The sequence below is a fragment of the Mus pahari genome, chromosome 3 (genome assembly GCF_900095145.1).
Source record: "Mus pahari chromosome 3, PAHARI_EIJ_v1.1, whole genome shotgun sequence".
In the NCBI taxonomy this organism is placed as follows: Eukaryota; Metazoa; Chordata; class Mammalia; order Rodentia; family Muridae; genus Mus; species Mus pahari.
Window position 1 is genome coordinate 25,856,680 of NC_034592.1, and position 14,629 is coordinate 25,871,308.

The following is a 14,629-nucleotide window of genomic DNA, read 5'->3' on the forward strand; positions in this document are numbered from 1 at the left end:
AATTAGATTCCAGATGCTAATTTGCAAGTCGATACCAGAGGGTGCAGGACAGTTTGCCTTTGAATCCACTCCCTGTGATGTCAGGGTCCTGCCGCACACCACTAGCCTTCGGCGGCCCTCGCACAGTATTCTGACAATTAGTGCAAAGAGGGGACAGTATTGATCTTGACAGACTAAATATTAATCTTCTACCCATTTTAATGAATTGTAATCTTCAAGAGTTGAAATTTCTCACCGGGTCAAATGAAAACATTCCTTCTTATAGAGAAAGGAACTAGAAGGAAAGTTAGCCGTCCAAGAGCTTCATTCTTTCTCACCCCAAGGCAAAGTCTGCACTTCTGTCTGGACTAACATAGTATTTCCAGGTACTTTAGTCACATTCCTTAAAATTGAATGGAAAATTGTCTGAAAAGCCACAGCATGATTAACACTAGAGCCCCCATCCAGCTACCCGTGGATAATGATCACTATCAGGTTTCTTACATAAGCCTTCACCGGTTAGCTACTTGTTTCTCTGAAACTCTGAACTAAGAGCTTTCAATGAAGGCAAGCCCAAGGCTCAGACGACCTGCAACAGCAGAGGTCCATCTCAGGGTGCTTTAGAGTCCCAGCTGGGTTGACAGTAGCTTTTCTGGACTGTTCCTTCTCAATGAGCACTTGCTTGCCCCGTGCCCCATCTTCTGCCCCTGAGTACTTAATGGCATGTCTCTAGCACTGTAGAGAAGTGTACTGCCTACCTTCCTGTTGTCTCAAAAGTACATTCTGAACTTTCCAGACAGAAAGGAAAGAAAGTCCCCTTGGGTCGTCAGGTGGTTTTTGATGACTCAGACTTAGCTTTAGCTCACGGTCCTCCTGCCTTGACAAACAAGTACTAAGAGCTGGAAGCTGAAGAACAGAGATTGTCTATCACCTCGCACACAGGGTACTCCCACTCCCTGACAAGTGGAAAAGATGCCCCTAAAACCAGCCACCAAACATGAGAACAGAGGTTAAGATGGAGCACAGAAACAGACATTGATAAGAAAGCCCTGAGGGCCATTGGTGGACAACAACCATCAGAAATCAACAGCAAGCAAGAATATGAACAGACAAGATAGCGGAAGTGACCTCTGTCCCCAATACTCAACTGGGTTTATGTTAGGCTGGTACATTTTTATAAACAGCATGCACTCACTTTCTGGCATCTTAGAGAACATTAAAACATTAAAGCACGTAATACCCAGGATTTCATGATGCTACTAACTACGTAACTATATCTAGACAGCAAATCTAAGACAAAATCAGAGGGCCATGGGAAAGCTCAAGAACAAGCTGAGTGTTAAGGGACACTGGAGGCAAAGAAACGTCAACGTTCTGATTTAATGACAGCTACCTGTGATCACAATGCTAAGGCTGACTGTAACTCTACTCCTGTGCGTTTTATACATGTAAACTATATCAATTTATTGTTAAAAATAAAGAAAATTTTAGTGAAAAGTAATAGCCTAGGTGGCACATGGACAAGGCAGAAACACAGCACAATACACAAATGACAAATTCAAGGCCTGAGACTGCATGAAGTCTCCCCAGTAAACTTTCCTTGTTGTTTTTTTTTGTTTTGTTTTCTGAAACAAGGTTTCTCTGCATAGCCCTCTGTACATCCACCTGCCTCTACCTCCCAAGTGTTAGGATTAAAGGCATGCACCATAACTGCCTGGCGAAACTTCTTAGAGTACATTTTAAATAGGACCACATGAAAACAGCTTTACTGATGGTTTTTATTTAATTGACATACTTAAAATAATGTCACCTGTGTACTATAGGGTAAGTAGGGGTCTTGGGGCCTCACGATAGGCAAGTGTTCTACTACTAAAGCCACACTCCCAAAGCAAGATATATTTTTTTTAAGTATCTATTAACATGAATGCAAGTTTTTATAGTATTATCTACTAGCAGTTGTTAAGACTATCATTTGGGCTTTATAGTGGTTTTTCACTAATTGGCAGTGTTAAATTTCAACCTAAAATTATAAATTTATACAATGGGAATTATTTCAACCTGTCTCAGGGTCTCACGGGTAATGTAGAAGAACATTAAATGTTTCAAATACAGGCATACTAAATCTAAGAAATGCTCTCTTCAGAATGATAAAAATACCAAGTTTTACTGAAGGGAGGCTGATATTTCCCTCTTCTCTCCAAATCACATCTACCTTTGAACTATTTATCACATCTACCTTTGAACTATTTAAGAGTTCAGACTTGACACTGTATAAAAATTACTTTAGTGGAAAATTAAATCACTTCTAACATGCCTCAGACTTTAACTCTTTCTGCAATTCTCAGTTTTCTTTAACATATGGAGAGTCTAATTAGTTGGCAAAGACAAAACTTCCAAGAAAGTCTGAAAAGATTAATGTGGTTTAAAGAGGTGCTTGACATTCAGCCTTTTTTCTGTAGAAAACTAGAGGCCTTAGTCTTGGTTCCTTTCCTTCTTAAGTGACCTAGCATACATAATTTTTCTCTATGTATTTAAGTACACCAAACAAAAAATAATGCTGATATAGGAATAAATTTTCACACTGAGAAATGAGAACAAAATTCTAATTTCATTTACAGTTTTACACTTGGCCCTGTTTATTCTTCTTAATTGGAGTTCAGATTTTTAACAGAAAATATCTACCTAGATTCTACATGTAATTCCTGTAACTAAGAGAGAAAGAGATGAAGCTCGTGGCACGTATTGCTTGTGTGCCATCCTCATGTTCCAAAGGCACAGGAAGGAGACACCTGTCCTGGCTGATCAATACTTCAGCCCATGTCCTCTCTCATAAAAACTGGCCCAAACCTAAAGGACAATAGGAACTTTGGAACTCCACAACATTTACTGCTCCGATGACAATGACAGAACGAAGAATGAAATATTTTTAATATGCCATCTTCCCTCAGAGATCAGGCACAAAACACTGTCAAAAGTTAATTCTCGTCGATGTCTATCTATCCTTGGAATTCTACACAAAGTACTTTCAAAATCACAGAAAAGATGGGGTAAAGCCACCCCTAGGCTGTTTACCTAGAACAGGGCTGACACTACCAAAAAGTTAACAATGAAGACATCAAGGATGGCGAGGACTGCCCTCAGGACTCCTACTCAGCACTGGCTCAGGGACTGTGCAGCTGGGGATGGGCTGGGCGTGGGGCGGGTGACAATGGTACCACAGACACCCAGGACACTGACCTTTGGAAGCAGCAAGAGGGATTTCTTTGGGGAGGCTTTCATGGTAAATGCATGTATCATTAGAGAGGCCAAATGTCTTTCATAAGATTCTATCTCTTCTAATACCAAAGAAAATACAGTGAAACAATCCCTTACAAATACATTTGGGACATTAGATCCATAACACCCTGAGAGTGAGCATAATTTTGTCCCCACTCTGCCAGAGACTGGAAAGTCCACAGAAATTTAAAAACCTGACCCATTTTTAGGTCAGGTCTGTGTGACATGAAAGACATACACAGTTGCTCTATTTTTAGTGGTATCCTGACACAGAAATCTCAGTACACAGGAAAATATCCTACCCTGCAAGAAGCCTGAGAGCCCAGAGCCGAGAGAGGCAGAACGGCACTGGCTTCTCAAGCCTGAGGGGGAACACAACAGGGCCACCACAGAGGATGTTTCCCAAGAAGCAGGTCTCCTCAACAAACCTGTGCCAAAAACAGCCCACGAAATGACAGTGCTGTGCAAGCTCTGGAGGAGGAATCAATTTGTAGATGTTTGACACACAACTGGGAAAATATCTAAAAGAAGTTAAACTGCAGGAGCTTACATACCTCCATATCTGGCCTAAACTTATCTTCAAACACAGCCATTGCTGCCAAGGAACCAGAACCTGTAAGAAAAAGATGTACTTTTAGAGTATTTACCAAACTCAGCTTCTCCATCTTGAGTTTACCTTGGGGCAGCAAAAACAAACATGCCCAATGTCACATTCAAGTGTAGTGTAAGTGTCAAGTCTAGAGGCCACATCCAAGCAAAAGTCAGTGTTCTTCCAAAGTCTGGAGCCACTTACTACTGGGTCAGCTAACTCTGCAACTGGCACTCCAATCACTGGCCTGGCCAACAGTCTGATGATTGGCATCGGTCGCAGTGAAACGCTGAAGCGTAAAAATAAGGCCATGGAGAATTTGAATTTTTCCAAGAGATAAGTGCCCAGTAATTTCCTCTGTCCTATGTGGGGAAGCTTGTGTTCCACACTTGTCTTGGCAAGCTGCTGGACACAGTGCTAAATACCAAACCCGTTAAGAAGACAATGTTTTAATGAGCTGGCCCTGGTGGAGTCACCTTGGCGCACAGGCAGGGAGGAAGACACAGCACCAGCAATGGTAATGGGACTTTGTGCTGCGCCACCAGGTTACCCAGCTACAACTGTGAAACACTGCATTCTGTGGCATTTATTTGGAGCTATTATTTTTAGATTGTACTTTGAAGAGTAAGAGCTGAGTAGACAAAATGACAAAGATACAAAAATTTATTACAACAATAGCAAATGGCTGAAAGGTTATACTGTGCAGATAACGGAGCAAATTTATCCCTACCAAGGTTGGACGTAAAGGCATTACAAATAAGCTGGCCTGAGTGGACACAAACGCAGCTCAGCATTATTTGAAAATTTAAACTTGCTTTGTTCAGAACCCAGAGAATCTTTAGGAAATTGTCATCTATCTATACAGGGATCTGGCATTATTTCAGGGTACTCTACTTTTGGAAAGAGGATACAGCTGCCCACAATTTTTTACTCCAATTAGAAGATTTTTTGGCATTTATTACTTTTTAACTTGTTTTGCATAACACTATCTATTTAGCTGGGTCACAGAGAAAGCCATATTTTCTATTTAAAATGATTTGTGTACATCGCTTGACCACCTCAATGGTTTAGCAGAGGAAAAAGGCGGCGATTAAACAGTTTCAAATGAGGTGTCCTGCTGATTTTATCAAGTCTGCTGAATGTATAATGAAAAAGGAGAAGCTGACAGCAACACTGCACTGAGGAAATACAGACTACCTTATCTGAACCATTTAAGGAGGTCCAATTATAGATCAAATTTAAAGGGTAGAAACGGCAGATTTACAGACACAAATCAATGAACATGGTAATCCCGATGAATATGACAGATACTCCTGTTACAGAATATTGCTGTGGTTGAGGATCATTACCTTCACAGTACCGGATACATCACATCCAAAGCAGTGGGAAGCGTCAAGTGTAGCTCAGCATTATAAGCAATGACTATTCATTTAGGTTCTGGGAGCAATGGGCGACCCCATTTCCCCCTCTTGCATTTCCTTCTCTTTGGGGTTAAAAACAAAACCCTAAGATGGTCTAAAGGAACATTAAAAGCCCTCTGGAAAGGAGGCAGACATTAAACATACATAGAAGTGGTGTATTCCAAAATACCCCAGCATATGCAGGGGCAGACTCACCAAATCAAGTCTCTGATTTCAAAATAAACATGACCTTGAAAAATGTGGAAAGAGGGTCACATTTCACCAATGCTTTCATTAGTTCCCAGCTCACCAGGAGATTCAGGAGTCAAAGGAGAAAACAAAACAAAACAAAAAAACAACCAAAAAACCCAAAAACCTCGGTTTCTGTTTCAAGGCATAAGTAGAAACCTAAATTCTCTAGGTCTCGCTAGGAAAAACCAAGCTGGTTTTGTGTGGAAAACAAAGGACAGCTGTCAGGAGGAAACAAGAAAATTGCAAATGAGGAAATCTCTGAAAAAAATTCTTCTAGACACGAACCATTCCTGCAGAGCGGCCAAAGGCAGGCCTGCCGTCCATGTGCCCAAGATTATCTATCTTGAGGAAGAGCCCAAGGGTAAATGGGTTAACAGGCTCCAAATCCACATTTAAAAAGGATACAAAAGACAGGGTATTTACCCAGGAGCTAACAATTTTGTAGAGAATGGAAATGAATTACTGTTAAAGAAACAAACCAAGCTTGGCTTAAAGGCATTTTTCCTTGGGGGGGGGGGGAAGAATGGGACACAAAACCACCTACCATTTTTTTGTCTTCTGGCCCACCTCTCCTGGCACATTCACAGTAAGTACCTTTACTCTATTCTCTCTCCCAGTCATGTATCTGCTTCTGTTCAGCTTCATTCAATATTTTAATTGGAAAAAAAAAAAAAAAGTTCCCACCCAACCAAACAATTCTCCCTTGACCAGAAGCTGTTTCCTGCTTGGCAGTAACACCACAGACATAATTTCTGTAAGTGGAAAAGATGCATCAGAACCCCAAGTACTGGTTCAACAAGGGTCTGTTATGTGCTCGTGGGGTCAGGAGGGCTCTGCACAGTGTAGAGGTGGTAGGTGAATACAGGAAAGACATGAACAAGGTATTTCTGCTTTCCTGTCTACGCCTCCATCTTTGGCACACGCAGTAGGAGACAGTCCCTGGAAAGAGCCCCCTAAACTATGCTTGATTCTGCTCCCTCTGAAGCCAAAGACAAACAGGTTCCAAAAGAAATGTAAAAAGAAAGATTCAATCTCGAGAGAATTTTTACATCATCTGCAATTAGCGCCTACCCCAGCTCTCAGGAAAGGGGGGCTCTGGCGCCCCCTCTGGATGAGACCACAGAAGTGCTAGGAAATGGCACAGTCCCTGTCAACAGGTTTTTGGCTGCACACATCTGCTACACAGACAGTTTGGGTAACGATTCACACAGGAGTGCAACTGTCAAAGCCACAAGAGGGCAGAGTAAAATCAGCACAGAACTTCAAGGCAATGCAATGAGAGGCACAAGAAAAAAGAAACTGTCATTTAAAAAAAAGAATAGAAGAGCCGGGCGTGGTGGCGCACTCCTTTAATCCCGGTACTTGGGAGGCAGAGGCAGGCGGATTTCTGAGTTCGAGGCCAGCCTGGTCTACAAAGTGAGTTCCAGGTCAGCCAGGGCTATACAGAAAAACAAAAAAAAAAAAAAAAAAAAGAAAGAAAGAAAGAAAGAAAGAAAGAAAGAAAGAAAGAAAGAAAGAGCAAGAACAATATCCCCATTATTCAAACTCCCAGATTCAATCTCCCAAAACTAGATACAACAAATCATTAGACAAATACCATACAGATACAGCCATCATGTGACCTACAAAATATTCAAACACCACTTTCCCCATATGCCATTAATAGATGCCCAGAGCCATCCACTGCTTCAGCTTCTAGTCACCTGATCAGGCACTACCATACACAAAGCTAGGGCAAATTCTTTTGAAGGACCATTTGCTCTATCTCCTATTGTAAAAACACGGACACTGCTGAGTTCCAAACTATCTGGTTTCCCATATGAAAATTAGAGGACACCGAGGAGACTGCCTTACACACCGCATGCGCAGTTAAGGAGGCAGATGCTAATGGCGCCTGCTTTCCTATGTGGAGCTCTGTGAATACAACACACACGTGGACAGTGCTCCATGTACTTACTCCCACCCTAGCAGAAAGGAGAGCACACCAGAAGCAAACAGGACCCAAACGCTGAGCACCAATGCCACATGTCATGCCTGTGTCACTAGTTCTTATAGCAACCCACTGCAGTGGTAACCATCTCACACGGGATTATAGGTCCAACATGCACAGGGCAAAATTCCATCTCAGATGCTACCTTATGTAGCCTTCTCACATATATGTCTATATGCACACAGTTCAGACAGTTCAGAAAGGACACACAAGACTGGTCATGACCATGTCTTATTACTACCCTCAGGCTCTCCCTTCACTTCCCCAATGCATACTTCTCATTCTACTATCACTTCCCAAATGCCCATGCTATTTTCAGCCTTCTCACCTTGGTATGTGGCAGTCCCTGGGCCCCGTGATGGTTCACAGCACTCCTAATCACCTTCAAACCCCAGTCGAGAGACCACTTCTTGCCAAGAGTCTTCACTGATTACCACCCACCCCATGAGAGCTTACCACTCTCCTCCAAGACCTGCCACCCTTCCACAGCTACAGACATACACCAAAGCTAGCATGTAAGCACCAAACATTTCCATGTTAGACTATACTGTGATGAAGAGAAAATGCAACTGGCCAGGAGCCAGGGAAACTGAACAGGTCCTAAGGAGTAACGATAGCAACCGACATCTTATGAGGTGTAAAAGAATATTTACTGCCTGGTGCCTAATTCACCACATCAGGATGAATAAAGGCACTCAGATATAACCCAAGTTCAATTTTCAAAAAGATGTCTTAAGGCAACAAAACTACATCCAATTCCTGTCATCATATGGCCAAGCCTCCCACTGCCACAGGGGTGGGTTTCTGCACTCTGCTAGTGAAGCTCCCCATCTCATCAGGAGTTTCCATGTAGTTGCTCCTTAGCAACCTCCACAAGTCTGCCTTTTTTTGATCACCCACAGTGACTAACCACTGCTGCTTACAGAACAAAGCTCTTTAAAACAGAAAAGCAAGGAACAATTCAGTGATTGGCAACCCTGGAATGGCTCCATACACTCACTCCCTACCTTACCCCCCAGGCTCACTGTCCTCCTTCGTGTCCACCCCTCACTAATTCAGTCTCTCTTGATACCTAACACTCCGAGAAGCCAGGCTGTGGAAAGACAGACATAGGAGAAAATCTACATCCCAGGGAGCTGGCACTAGCAGGGTCAGGAACTATGCTCTATGTACTCTTAATCCATGGCAGCCACTCAGGTAGGCACTGCCTGGCCTTGGCTGCCCTAGCAAGATGCTCATTAAAAGACTCTTCCTGTAAATGACACCCTGCAAAGTCCTGGGAAGAGGGCATTGTTAACCCTATCATTGTCCCACCTACAGATCTGCGAAGACACTGGGGAGCCAACCACACCTGCTGACCTCCAAAAGGGGCTGATGCATTCTACCCAAAGGTCACATCTTCACCCAAGATTTTAAATGAAATATCTGTTCTTGTAAGTCCAAAGGCACTGGCTTAAAAAAAAAAAAAAATGCTGTAATGTAAATTGTAAGTGTTGAGTCTAAAAAAAAGTATAAAATGCAGAATATTAATAATAGAAAAAGATCACACAAAAACATCATTTCCAAAGACACAACAGTTTATAAGCTGATAAGACAGAGATACATAGAAAAGCAAATTATAAAAAAGCAGCCATTGTCTGCCTTTAAATTAACAAAGATTAAAAAGAGTAACAATTATCATCAACAAAAATGTGGTACAATGGGCACTGAGGCATTGGAGGAACAAAAGGGGACAAAACTTTTCTGCTGGTAATTTAGAAATCAGAAGTTGTGCATCTGCCGGGCGTGGTGGTGCACGCCTTTAATCCCAGCACTTGGAAGGCAGAGGCAGGCGGATTTCTGAGTTCGAGGCCAGCCTGGTCTACAGAGTGAGTTTCAGGACAGCCAGGACTACACAGAGAAACCCTGTCTCAAAAAACCAAAAAGAAGTTGTGCATCCCCTCCAAGCCCTCCTCTAAGGGAGCTGCTCTAAGAAACAAAGTCCTATACATAGATGGGTTATTGCTGCAAACAGCAGCAATAAAACAAAATCCTAGAGAAATCTAAAGTTCTAATAAGCAAGAATGGAAGAAATAAATAACGTAATATTATATGTACAAATCAATTAAACATGTCAAAACAGAAATATTTTCATTTGCAATAAAAAGGGTCCACAGAGAACCTTTAGGAAAGAGAACATCTTCTATGGCAGTATTGGTAGATGTACTTCCATAATACAAATGACACAAGGCTGCAAGCCCATGAATCAAAATAGCTGCCTACTTCTGAATGACTATTTCTACTCTGTTTACTTGTACTTTATTTTCTCTTCAAAAATCACACACTGCTAGTAATTTTAAGATATAAACCTGGAGAAAATCCAACATTATAAAAGAAGAAACAAAACTAGCAAACCACCAAGACCTTGCTACCAGCAGCAGCAGCAGCAGCGCTCCTCATGAAATCCCCACACAGGCTGGAAGGTCAATTCATGTGTGAGTCAAGAGGACCAAGAAAAGGTAGCAGTTAGTCACCTGTCTCTCTTTAGCTCGTCCTAAGGAGACCTTCTTTAGGACTGAGTGACTCAGAGGAAAGTGAGCCATGTCATCAAGTCTAGAGCACTCATCTAGAAGCACTCTGGCAAACATCAGCAGCAATGGACTCATGGTCATGAGGAACTCCAGGTCACACTGACATCCATTGGCTTTGTGGCTCTTTAGACATGGCACATTGCACTGGTTCCACTTTTTAAACAGGGGAGATTGACACTCAGAGATAAGGAACTTGATCCAATCTCATGGCTCATGCTTAAAGCACATCAACAATTTTGAAGCCAAATTTTGTTTTGTTTTGTTTTGTTTGGGGGGGGGATGTTGTTTGGTTTGAACAGTCTTCCTCCATAGCCTAGATTGACATGGAAAAGTGACCATCCTGCCTCAATATCATCTGCCCCCTCCCTGTCTCCACCTCCACTTTTCTTTTTTCTTTTGTTTGTACCTGTGGTACTGGGCATGGGACCTAGAGCCTCACACATGCTAGGCGAGCACAATGCCAATGACCTACACTGTCCTCCTGAGAGTCACAGGGCTTTCTCTCTACCACCACTTGTCTTACACAGAAAAGCCGATGCTAAAGTCAAGATTAGTAAGTGAGCCTAGAATTGAGCTAATTCTCACAGTGAGCCTAATTACCACACGTCTGAATACAATCTGTATTGCTTTATAACTTTAATTTTCCTTAAGAATTCAAGAAAATTGAATTTTAGTTAATGTTTTCAGTGATTAAATGTATTGTTGTTATATGTTCATATATGTTCTAGGAGTATTTATATTACAATAGCCACATTTTTCAAAAACAAAATTAAGTCTTAATTTTCTGAAACCTCAGAAGGTACTTAACAGCATTAGTGCAGATTGAATAGCCTTTATCCAAAATGATTGGGATCAAAAATAATTTGAATTTCGGATTTGGGGAAATGTGCATACATACAATTATAATGAGATATCTTGGGATGGGACCCAAGTCTAAACATGAAATCATCTGCTTCATATGCAACCTATACACATAGCCTGAAGGTAATTTTATGCAATACGTAAGGGGATCTCAGTTCCCACTGCAACCTGTCACATGAAGTCCAGTGTGGTGTCTACCTGCAGAGTCAAGATCCCCAATTTCACACTTCAGAGCTGGGATGCTCAACCTATGGTCCAGTCTACACCTGTTTTTCTGTAAGAATTCAGAACAAAATCTGAATGTCTTGTGAAAACTCAGTCATTTACTTGCTCTGTATGCTTTAAAATGCTTGAATTAACACAGAATGTATGCAGTTTTAGTTGAGAGGTATGTAGCATATTCTTTTATAGATCAATGTTTGCTTAAATACTAAATCAAACATAACAATTCTAAAATCACTGTTACTAGACAACTGGAGAAATCAAAACTGAAATACTTCTCTCCACAATGTGCTGCTACCCAAGCTCTAAGAATTTGGCAGGAGGAAATCCACTTCTAAATCCCATGCTTAAACTCAGACTGGGGGAAGAGGGGGCATATACTGATGGTCCCAAAGTCCTCAGCCCTGAAGCCATGTGTAGAGGATAGCCCCCATTTTAAAGACTAGAACTGATACTCCACTTGTATCAGCACAGCAGCTAGTAATAAGTAGACTGAAGATTTAAACCTAGGGTCCAGAGGCTAGGAAGCCCAGGCCCAATTCCGAAGCAACTTGGGACATGCCAGTTGCCCAAGCTCTATAAACACACAGCTACTCAGGTAGGGAACCGTTCTGGACTCCCTGGTCTCTGGGTACATCACTCTGAGCACAAGGTACCATTGCCTCACGTTTGATCAGTGACTCCTACAGGCTGAGGAAGACACTGTGGACAAAGCTGAATGCCGGGGCATAGTCAGAGCTCAATGAAAACTAGTTATTGTAATGACTCTGGGACAAGCTGCCTGTCCTCCAGCAGTGACTTGATATACTCATTCTCCACAGGTCCCTGAGTGGTAGCTTTAATGGGAACCAAGGTGTTCAAAATTTCTTTTCTCAATGTCGAGAAGTTCTAAGAGACAGCAAGAAATGGATCCCCACTGCTTTTCCACAAATCAATTTTACCAGATCTTCACAGGAAAAAAGGCTGCCTCTGCTAAGGAGCAGTCTGTTTTAAGCACCCAAGGACCTGTCTGCCACTGTGGTCTGCCAAGGTGGAAGATGTATGCGGCGATAAAGGAGTCACCGCAGAACTTTCTAATCCATCAGTGTCAGCTCCTCCTGACAGAGCGCTTACTCACACTTGCTCATTGTTAGTCAACTGGCCACTCTTCCTGCAGAAAATCTGGTGCTTTCCACAGACCTATGGATGGAGGTCATTTTTCACTCCATTCCTGCCTCCAAGGCCTCGTCTCCTGGTACTGGTGCTTGCACTGAGGCCAACAATGCCAGTGTGTGAAAAGCTGATTTATGAATACAAAGCAATGCTGGTGCCAGGGGACTGCGCTCAGCCACTAGAGAGCAGTGGAGCACCTCTCCAGGCTCAGAGAGACTAAGCCACAGACTTGAAAAGGTTTAATTGTATGCATGCATTTCATTATAAGCCTTGGCCAAAAGCTTTAGAGGCAGGCGGCAGGGCAAGCAATCAGACAATCTTGCATGGCTTGCTGAAATCCAGATTTGTCCTTTGTCAGCATAAACAGTTTAATTTGATGTTTTCACTCCTGAGTAAGCACTGAGTATTACATCTAAACCCCTCGTGAGGGGAGGAACGCTTCCTTTTCATCAACAAATGTACTTCAATGTCAGGGTCGACTTTTAATTCCCAATAAATTATTGGAAATATATTCCCAGTTAATATGCTGGAAAAATATATATTCTCAATCATCCAACATTTTTCACTAAAAAAAAAAAAAACTAGTATCTCAAGCAATGCAGCTCCTTCTCTACACATAAATGTAAAAAAATATTTAAAATACCATCTGAAGGGAATGGGATTTTCCTCATAATTGTAACTGTAAGGTCTCAAAGACCTGACAGGTTATAAACACTCCCAGGAAAAGCTTAAAATCTGGGGTAGGCTTAAAATGCGAAAGGTTTTCTTATTAATGTATTGTGGTGACACATCACTAGTTATGGCAAGAAACATTCTCTTAAAACAGAGGGCCACCTAACCCCATGCCTATGGACTAAGATGGAGGGTGACAATTGCTACAGATGTGCCTATCCTACTTTGCAAGGGTCAGTCTTTCCCAAGCTGCCATGTCCCTCGGAACCCCCAAGAACAAAGAGGGCTAAGGTTTTACCAAATTGTAAGCATACCTGATGTTAATAATAAAATATTGTGCAAAATAGAAATCCTACTTACTGAAAAAAACTGGACAGCTGCAAATCTTTCTTTTCAGACATGGAAGCAATGTACATTCAGAGAGGTAAAGGAAGCTACTCAAAGCTGCACAGCTAGTGCCAGCAGAATGGGACACAGACCCTAGCTCTGGAGGTAGCGCCACCCTCATCCTATGAACTACCCAGAAACACAGAAGGCGACTTTCCACTTAATCTGACCTAAAATCAGAGAGTGAAAGAGCAGCAAGCACTAGATTGTTAAGTACAAAGACACTTTGCTTTTAGCTGGTCCAATTTTGAGACAAGAGTAGAGAAAGAGGAATTAGTTAACCTCAGTCTCTCTGAAGTGGGATTTAAAGCAAAGAACGTAAAACTGAACACTTTGTTTAACCGACCTAAAAGTACTCCTGGCAAGGGCTTTTATTTGGTTGTGGATAGACTGAGTACTGAACTCAAACTCGAAAAGATTTCATAGGAAAATGTCAAAGCTAAAAAAAAAAAAAGAAGATAACATTAATTCAATATCGTCAGTATTTTACCGACACCTTTATCTACCCCACAGAATCAAGAACAAAGTCCACTCTGGTCAGAATAGGTTAAGAACCGTCAAAGGATAGCTGTATTACGTTCCGTTTCAGGAAGCAACATGAATCTTACAAGGAAAAGTTTTCTCATCTCTAACCTAAGGGCACCATCTATTGGCTTAGTACCACCTTCGCAAAAACCAGCAAGATACAGAATTTAACCCACGGGGACATTAAGCTCCCAGCTGTTTCCTTTTTGGCAATTCCTAGCTACAGAAATCTTAAGATTCAAAATCCATGTGTTACACATTTTAAATCTTCTAAAGTGGACCTTACTTCTACTAATCAAAGCTTGGAAAGGTGCCAGAGATCTTAGCACACAGAACTGCACAGACAATGTATTGGCACTAAAATGACTGCAACACTACACAAACATCCACTATGTGCTTCCCAGAAAGGCTGACACTCAGGGCACCCACTGCATCTTCAAGCCCGCTCAAGGGGACAGGACCTTTGGTCACTCCTGTTTTTCTTTGGCCACAGGTCTCATATAGCCCAATCTGGCCTAGAACTCAAAAATATAGTCCTACTAGAATCTGCCACTTCAGTTTTCCTAGTGCTAGAATTAAAAGCATACATCCCCACTTTCTAGCCACCATTTTATAGCAGAAATCAAGGTTCATAGCCAGGGAATTCTGAACTTAGATTTAAAGATACATTGACTCTAGAAATGAGCTCTTTTCATGATGCCTCAAAAAAAAATGGCAGAGAGAGCAACACATGCAGGTAAGTGTACAGTGCCCA

At 41.9% G+C, this 14,629-nt stretch overlaps 1 protein-coding gene across 1 annotated transcript in view; it reads right to left on the reverse strand.

The window, feature by feature from the left end:
• Psmb7 (proteasome subunit beta 7) overlaps nt 1–14,629 on the reverse strand; it is a 58,067-nt gene that overhangs the window by 23,953 nt on the left and 19,485 nt on the right. Inside the window, exon 6 of the mRNA XM_021192686.1 lies at nt 3,810–3,868. Within this exon, the coding sequence (XP_021048345.1) occupies nt 3,810–3,868 (59 nt within the window). The remainder of the gene's footprint in view (nt 1–3,809; nt 3,869–14,629) is intronic.